The 8,867-nt window shown below is 41.2% G+C and overlaps 2 protein-coding genes across 3 annotated transcripts; one reads left to right on the forward strand and one right to left on the reverse strand.

The window, feature by feature from the left end:
• Positions 1-3,439: 3,439 nt before the first annotated feature.
• msx3 (muscle segment homeobox 3) lies at positions 3,440-4,656 on the forward strand (the record flags this gene model as incomplete). The annotated part of the gene is made up of 2 exons (XM_079230098.1): positions 3,440-3,800; positions 4,250-4,656. The coding sequence occupies 2 exons, from the start codon at positions 3,440-3,442 to the stop codon at positions 4,654-4,656; spliced, it is 768 nt and encodes a 255-aa protein (XP_079086224.1).
• A 1,319-nt stretch (positions 4,657-5,975) lies between these two features.
• znf511 (zinc finger protein 511) lies at positions 5,976-8,558 on the reverse strand. Of its 2 annotated transcripts, none has more exons than XM_079230145.1 (6): positions 8,363-8,558; positions 8,110-8,183; positions 7,375-7,576; positions 7,099-7,223; positions 6,474-6,728; positions 5,976-6,159 (listed from the first exon to the last, which is right to left on the reverse strand). In XM_079230145.1, exons 1-6 carry the CDS (start codon positions 8,546-8,548, stop codon positions 6,087-6,089), a joined length of 915 nt encoding a protein of 304 aa, XP_079086271.1. In that variant the 5' UTR covers positions 8,549-8,558; the 3' UTR covers positions 5,976-6,086. The 2 variants fall into 2 exon arrangements, with proteins under 2 accessions (XP_079086271.1, XP_079086272.1); XM_079230146.1 differs by having other exon boundaries at positions 8,446-8,520.
• Between the last annotated feature and the right edge of the window lie 309 nt (positions 8,559-8,867).

An 8,867-nucleotide genomic window follows, 5' to 3' on the forward strand; every position in this document is an offset into this window, starting at 1 on the left:
CATATTAAGTTCTCACTGTGGACCCTTGATTTTGCCATATGACACAATCACCATATGGAAGGAAATGAATGAGTCACAAAAACAAATGAATATTCCTCAAGAATGATGTAACTATACGCAATGAGGTTCTGGGGTGACCTGAACTCAAGTCTGATTGAAATCCCAGTTGCACATAGATTTAAGCGGGAGTTTGTATAAAACGAGGATGAGAGAAAGAAGCTCTGATTCTTTTCAAAACACAATATATCATTAAAGTGTCTAGATATGTTTTATTTCTGACATTGAAGTGGTCTGAAACTGGAGTTGTGACCGAACAATAATGATATTTACGTTGGATAAGAGACTTGACATTTTACGAGTGTTTCAAGACGAGAGACTGATTTATGGACACGAGCAAAGCTGCATGAAATGGGTCGAATCATAAATATGATACCTGTGCGTATAGAATTCAACACTTACAGAGAATTCATAGAGTGTGATTTATTATAAATTCAGCATGGAAAGTAAAGTTTGTGATCTCACATCCATTGACATTTTGACATACCGATGTTGGCAGGTCCACTCAGACACAGGATAATGTTCTGTTATGCTTCAGCGGGCAGGCCTCCCGTCTCTTTTAAAGATGATACACTTTCACCACAAAGTTCCCCGCTGTGCGTTTCATAAATGTTTATCCCACATGACTCCGGCCTCCCTCCCCAACGTTTGCAGAGGATAGTTGTGAGCCCTGCCAGCTCTCATGAAAGAGAAAGATTTTAAAATGAAATAAAACCTGCTTCAACATGCTTGGTTCGAAGGAAAACTCCTCTAGAAACCGCAATTACCTTCTTAAACAGTTGTCCATTTTGGCAAGGCAGCAAGGTTTAGAGAGGTGTGTGTCAGTTAATGTGTGTGTGTGTGTGTGTGTGTGTGTGTGTGTGTGTGTGTGTGTGTGTGTGTGTGTGTGTGTGTGTGTGTGTGTGTGTGTGGTGGCGGTAGTTGACAGGCAGTTGAAGCTTTTCATGAAGGAAACTAAGATGATCAAATGAAAACTGAAGAGTAAACAGTATGATTTTTTTCCCAGGACTTGTTTACTAATTGCAACTTTCTTTTATTCGTTCTTTCTTGATCTACTTTTATATATTTTTTGACATTTCAAAATTATAATTGTCATTGCTCACTGATTTAACTACACTTAGCGGCTTGGCTCGAGGGATCTACCACATTTAAACACACAACTGTTGGATGGATTGTCATATATTTCGGTACAGACGGCCAAGCTGCCCACAGGATGAACCCTGAGGATATAAATGACCCACTGACTTTTCCTCTAGCGCCACCAGTAGGTTGACATTTAGGTTTTTTGAAAAATGTCTTGTACACTATCGGAAGAATAACCATGAAATTTGATACAGATATCCATAGTGCTCAAATGTTGAATGTTTGACTTGAATGTTGACTTTGGAGACATTTCAGCGACCATCAACAGGGCAACGTTTTCAGATATCAGTATAACATCTTCAAGATGAATTATAACCAAATGTTGACAAAGCAATTATGCTATTGAAAAGTAATACATGGGCAGAAATGAGACATACTTTGTTACAACAAAACTGTAGTGCATCGACTGCACTATTTTTAGATTCTAATTTCTCAAACTAAAATACTCATTGTTGCCTTCTCTGGCATATACCCATTCATTATAAAACAATGGAAGAGAAACAAAGCATTACAGACAGCCCTACATCCCATTTCAAACAGGAGAGCGAGCGAGAGTGGTAATATTCACAGTAAGTAGAGGAGAATGTAATGTTGTTGGGCACTAAATTACAGTCATTGAAAGCTTGTATGGTTACCCAGCGATCTATCACTGTCACACAGAGAGGGAGAGGGGGAGAGGGAGCAGACAGGCGCCAGGCGCAGCGGGATCAAAGCAGAAATGGAGGCTACCTCGGGGAGAGAAACAGTTAACTCCATTTAACCAATTGTCCGACAGACAGGCAGCCAGTGTGCTGCTGCGGGCCCAACAACAGTTCCCAAAAAGGAGAAAAACTCTCACATATTGGGTTTCATGAAAATGATTTGACTTGATTTGAAGAGCTGCAAAACAAGGCCAATTTGGATGGGCCTCTTCAATGGGCCTCTTTGACATTATTTGGGGTTTTACTGTCTCTCAAAGGGAGTACAGACAATGAACACAATGGGTTGAAATGTGGGCAATACACAGGCATAGATAATTTGATTACAGGCCACATGATAGAAATTTATAGTGATAATAACTCTTAAGAGTATACAAAGTACTGTGAATCCCAGCCTGGATTGCCTTACCGCTTTAATGAAACACAGAGATACACTTGGAGTTCCTACAAAAAGCAACTGCACTATATGTTTTAACAACACAGAGAGAAAAGAAAAGGTACACTTTTGTAAATTTTTGGGTCTGTCTTTTGTTTAACCTTTTATTAATTTTTGGGGGGCAGTGGAACAAGCTGTAAACTCAACCTTTATCAACATATCATCCTCTTATAAGTGTATATGGTAATTGTGTTAGCAAACAAGTCCCACTTCCAGAAGTCACAAAGCAACATTTCCCTCCATGTTACTGTGGACTGGATGAATATATGTATGTGTTAGTCTAATAGTAATTCTCTTTTTAGATCCGTTTTTGAACTTCACCAACTCCTGAGGAAAATATCTGCTTTTTTAGCTGTTTAATGATGTTGTTCATATGTTCATATGTTCACCAGCGACTTGCTAACTTCGGGTGGGCAGGTAGTGTATGGTGGATTTTAGAGCTTAGAGCAGCTGCCTGTTGCTGCTGAAAACAAGGTTGATGACAGCAGTGACAGTGAATCAAAGCAGTGAAGTTGGGGCCGCAAAACCAAAGCATTGATTTGAAAGATGCTAAAATTCTTCGTAAAGCAGAGGAGAAATACATAGTTGGGTAATACTTTACCTACGTTTTCAATGATCAGAATTAGAGAGAATAAGATGATAAATATGTCCATATTGCCATATCTATAATCAATAGATTAAACCCATTGATGTCAGTTCATCAGTACTGGGGAGAAGGAAGTTGCTGATGTAGCCCACAGCTGGAGAGAGCCAACATAAAAATTTCCTGTGTAAAGGGAGAAGGGGACAAAGGAGGAGCCACGCCCCTCATCGGAGGTTTACATCTGTCAAGGCACCACAGGCGCACGAAATGGAGCACAACACTGTCATTACAAGCTTGGCCTATCACAAACTGTTTTAGCCGAGTCACGTGGGAACATCGACAGACTGATAGGCAGGCAGAAAGATGGGAGAGGAACTCATGACACTGAAGGAGAGGCAAGTCCGTGCGTAAAAAGTTGAACACGCAGCTGCGCAACATTGGATCAGAGCAATAACACATTTCCTAGAGTGAAAACGCGAAGAGTAAAACAGCAACGGAGAGAGCAGCAGGAAGAGTGGTTGTATGGCACCTCAGTCGTGCGTAATGAATCCTGCGCAGGGATCACCGCCCGCGGCTGCTCCCGGGGAGACCTCACCAGAGGACCGGGTCGCTGGTGGCATGGGAACCGACGAGCTGGACCTGTCATCCGCCAGAAAGTGTAAAAGCAAAATTGTAGATCTACCTTTCAGTGTGGAATCACTCATATCAGACAGGACGCCGGACAGAAGCCTCCACTCCCCCGAGCAGAGTTCAGGCTGCGTCCGGACAGAGGAGACCGAGTGTGCGTCACCGAGGGGACTTTATCGGTGCAAAGCAGAGGCGATGGATTTCAGCGACAAGGAGGCGAGCCCCTGGTGTCTGGCTCCTCACGCATCCTCTCCAAGTGAGTGTAAGATCTCTGTCTTTCTAATTTCTCAGAATCAGACGCTATTTTTCAACTATCCAATAGTCTGAAACTGTCTCCAAATGTTATGAATATAGACATTCGTTTGCATTAATGTAAGAACCTTGTACGAAAACCAGAGAATACAAAATAATTCATACCTAGGCCTTCATGGTGATGAAATACGATGTAATATCGTCTTTTCATTATCTCATCCTTTAAGAAATCTAGAGATGATGGAGGTGGATTTCGAAACTTTCAGATGTGATTGCGTTGCCTTAAAGGGTTTCAAATAACCTAAATATTCTGTTTGATATTTCCCTGCTTTTCTTTGTCCTCTTGGTCTTGTCAGCTACACGTGATGTAAAAAGCTAATTGGAAAAAGGACCTCGTAAATATATTGATCACGCATTTTCTCTTCCAATTAGGTGACTCTCTAAATATCCCAGGACTTCCCAGTCCGGCCTCGTGCAACCTACGGAAACACAAGAACAACAGGAAACCCAGAACTCCCTTTACAACCTCTCAGCTGCTTTCTCTGGAGAGGAAGTTCCGACAGAAACAGTATCTTTCCATCGCAGAGAGAGCAGAGTTCTCCAACTCACTCTGCCTCACAGAGACCCAGGTCAAGATCTGGTTTCAGAACCGCAGGGCCAAGGCCAAGAGACTGCAGGAGGCCGAGCTGGAGAAGTTCAAACTGGCCGCGAAGCCGCTGCTGCCGGCCTTCGCCTTTCCCTTCCCACTGAGCGCACCTATGGGCGCACCGTCCCTGTATGGGGCCCTGAACGCACCGCGGCCGGCCTTCCCCGTCCCTGGACTATTTGGTGGACCTTATGGGATGTACTACTTGTCTTAACCCTCACCAACTTTGAACTGTCTCGTTGGGAAAGCTGCCTTTTAAAAAGATGCCTTCATACAGCAAATAGCCAACACCTGCAAACGTGTCCATTGTATGATCCAACCCCTATGAAACCTATTATAAAATCTATGTGAAATATTTTGTTAGCGTGAAAAAATTATATTTTCACACAAATATGTTGATGAAACAGATGGTTTCATTTTAAAAATAATTAATCCTTTCAGGGAACACAATAAATAGTTTCCCTCAATTGGCAATTGTTATTCATTTTCTAAATTTACAGAACATTATTTGTTCCCATGGTCATTTTTGCAGTGTATTTAGTCAAATCCTTTTTTTTTCTCAATGAAGACACATTTTTCAGACTAGACCTACACCTTTAAATGTCATCTATTATGAGCGGTTCTATTCCAAGAGGTATTTCTTGAATAGTTCAAGTGCTTTAAATGTTGCAAGAGATTATTTATAGGCCTGTAGCTTAGGATCTAAAGTAATAACTTGTGATTCAGTTAAGCCCCCAACAGTCTAAAACGTGACAATAGCGCACTCAGTCTTTTTTATAATCCGATGGTGGAAAGTTAAAAGTTACCAAACAAGTCTGATTGGTATATTGGAGGCTATAAAGAGGAAGTTCAAAAGAAAAAAAACAGCACAATTTGTCCAAAAGATAATCTACAATAGCTCATAATCAATAACAATAACCATAATTGAAGTGCCCATTAGTGCCTTTTCATCACTGTTGTAACTAAATCAAAAGTCTGTAAAACAAATGCCATTTACCTTTGGCCTTTTAACATGGAGCCGTTACATATTCCACAGTTACTTTTTTTCATGATAAATGTGAACCATGATATCTTTGAAGGCAAATGTACTATTGCAATAATATTTAAACCACACAATTTCTGTTTGTTTCTAACTTCTTAATAATTTTCCCAGGTTCAAAAATATAAACCAGCTATAAAATACATCTACTTTACTATTAGAATTGTACATAAATGTTTTTTACATTACCTCAAAAAGATAACTTTTTTGCACAAATGTTCAAAGAGCTCTTAAAAGTCAGTTTCATTACTAAATGTAAATAAAAGTCATCTGCTATTTTTGCAAACATGGCTGACAGACATGTCAGTCATAGATGTACAGTGTATTTTATACCTGATGGGTGAAAAGATGTTTTGTACAATGATTAAAATCTATTATGTAAATTCTGACATTCTGACAGTCTTATTTTTCTCTTCCAAAAGCTTCCACATCACTTGTCATGTAAAGATGTCCTTGAACTGCAGGACTGATCACCTGAACCAATATGTATGTGCATCACATTTTATTTCAAGTCAACAACCCACATGACAGTTCATATAGTATGTCACAAGACAAGGGTATAAAGTAATTCATCTAAAAATCACTGGAAACAGAATTCTGGTGTCTCATTTCCTCCTTCCCCGACTCCCTCTGAAGCCTCGGACGGAGCTGTGACCGAAGCACACGGTTGTGGGAATCCTGAGAGACAAAAACACAACTGTTGTTTTACATCTCAGATTGTTTAGTGTTTAAATAAGAAAAATATTATGAAGAGCTCAACGTGCATATGTATAATATTTTGTGCACAAATGATAGAAAGAGCCCTCACAGGTTGCTCAACCTAAACTTAACTATAGTTATACATGTTTTACCTCAAGAAAAGAGGAATCTTCACCTCCAAGAGTTAACCTTAGAACATGACTCAAAGATGGCTGACTTAGTCTCTCTTAAAACTGCCTGAGAGGAATTTCAGTAATTCCAGTAATTTCCAACAGGCGTGTTGAAAGACTAACCTGTAGGAGTATCGTGGTTTTAGTGGCTCGGTGCTGTGAGCTGCAGCAGAAAGATGGACGTGCTCCTCAGTAGAGGCAGACTTTTCCATGCGAGCAGCTTCTTCCTCACGCACATGCGTCTCCATGGAGTCTCCTTGCTCGGGTTGATCGGACAGCACGTCACACATAACCTCGCACACACCCTCAGACTCACACACGTCGTCCACAACCTCCATGGCGGTGTCTTTCTGCTGCTGTCTCTTTGTCTGCCGGGTTCTGTTAACAAAGATAGAATATTAGAAAAACACAAACAAGGGGATTTGAGGAAGATCCCGTATAATGATTTAACACTCGTCGAAGCAATTTTACCGTTTGTAGGGTCAGAAAAAATATTTAAAAAAATGAAGTTAAAGCCATTCACACTGTAGCATTTAAAAGGACAGTTACACACTGGCTTGAATAAAGCAGCAAAGATAATCTTAGTCTATGAAAAAAGAAGCATTGCTTCAACGCAAGGATTTTAATTCAGAGGCATAATTCCTGTTTACTATAACAAACATGGACTCTCCTTGACTGAAACTTTGCAAAGAGAAATATTTCTACTGAGGACTTGCTGCCATCTGATGGACAAAACATGCAGTCTTACCCTCTGTCCTTCTTGGTTTTGTCAAATCTGAAGTCTGGAGGATACTTGTGAATTCCTATCAGGTGGTCCTTCCTGAGTTTGCTCGTCCTGAATTTCTGCCCACAGCCCTCCACCAAACACTGGTACTGAAAAGTGTGAAGGAAGCATCAAGGACACCTTTAAACACTCAGTATTCTTCTTCAAGAAATGTTCAAAATATTTCATTATATACAGTTTTTTCGCTTCATGACAATAAAGATGTCATGGGGAAGGACACGTCATCAGACTTCAGCTCACCATGTCTTGCCTCTGGGTGAGGATCGTGAAGAGAGAGTCGTGCCACTCCTGAATGTGAATGTCCAGGAGCCGGGCACTTGGCAGGGAGCGGCGGCAGGAGCAGCACACGTGTCGATGAAGGGAGTTGTAGTGGTGCTCGTACTCCTCCAGACTGCTGAAGGCTGCACTGCAGCCAGAAATGTGGCAGGCAAACTCTGACACACTGAGAAAAGGCCAGAAGAGGAGGAAGGTGATCCACACGGGCATTACAAAGGGCTGCAGTTACAGAGGAAAGGATCCACTTGTTAGCCAAGGAATTATCATTTCTGGCACCAGTTTGTTGTTTGTTTAAAATATAATATATTATAAGGGCTTCTTTTAGACTGAGCATTTTACACTATATCATCTGACAACCATATTGATGGAGGAATGTAATTGATATAAATTGTTTTTTTTGGGGGGGGGTGATTCTCATATTTGCGTTCACGTCACAGTAATTACAACTATGCCTTTAGTGTGTGAAATATTACCACACGTTTGATGCTTAAGCTTTAAACCCAAATTGATCCATGTGTGATATATTGGTCCGATTTTATATTTCTTCCACTCACCAACAGCTCCCTCAATAGCAACAACGGTAACTTGAGGAAAGACGATTTCAATGTATAATTTAGAATAACTCACAATCTATGGAATTTAACTTGACATTGATACACTGAGTAAAAACATCTCAATGACAAGAAAATGTGCGCATACCTGAGTGAGGGCTTGTCGTCTGCCTCTGAGACGTAGAGGTCCTGCAGATACATGTGTCTGTGGATGTCTCCGTCCTGTAAATAACATGCAGCACGTTATGAATTAAGATACATGTCTGTGGATGTCCCCGTCCTGTAAATAGCATGCAGTAAGATACATCTCTGTGGATGTAGCATGCAGCATGTTATGGCCACCGTTAACCGGGTGCTCCTGCAGAATGTGTACGTTCACGGTCAGTCAGAGTTACCGTCACCTCAAAGAGCTCGTGATCCCTGTGCAGGTGGATGAGCTGCGGGGTGAAGCTGAACGGATTCCTCTCCTCCTCCCCATCCTCACCTGGCCTCGCCTCCCGTGTGTTTCCTGACGAGCAGTCTTCATCGCAGTTTTTCACTAACGAACGGCCATTCGTTACAAGTCGGACCAACTCGGGCTGCAGCATCGTCTCCAGGTTTTCCTACCCAAGTGGAGCGCTCCAACTGCCCGCCAGCAGTTTTTTGTTTACGTCGTAGTTGTCGCGGAATAACGTCGTCATCTAATATGTTTTCTCAGCGGTTGTCAAATATAGAAAAATGGTGCGTTGTCGCCACCAACTGGCTAGACGAAACATCCACGTCTGGGTGTTATTTCATTAGCTGATTTTATTCATTTGTGTGGTAGTATTATGCACAATTTGCACTATAAACGTGACGGTCACATGTTCTAAGCACATATATTGCATTACGTTATCCATGTGTGCAAATCTTAAAATTGTAATACAT

The sequence above is a fragment of the Taurulus bubalis genome (genome assembly GCF_910589615.1).
Source record: "Taurulus bubalis genome assembly, chromosome: 14".
Taxonomy (NCBI): domain Eukaryota; kingdom Metazoa; phylum Chordata; class Actinopteri; order Perciformes; family Cottidae; genus Taurulus; species Taurulus bubalis.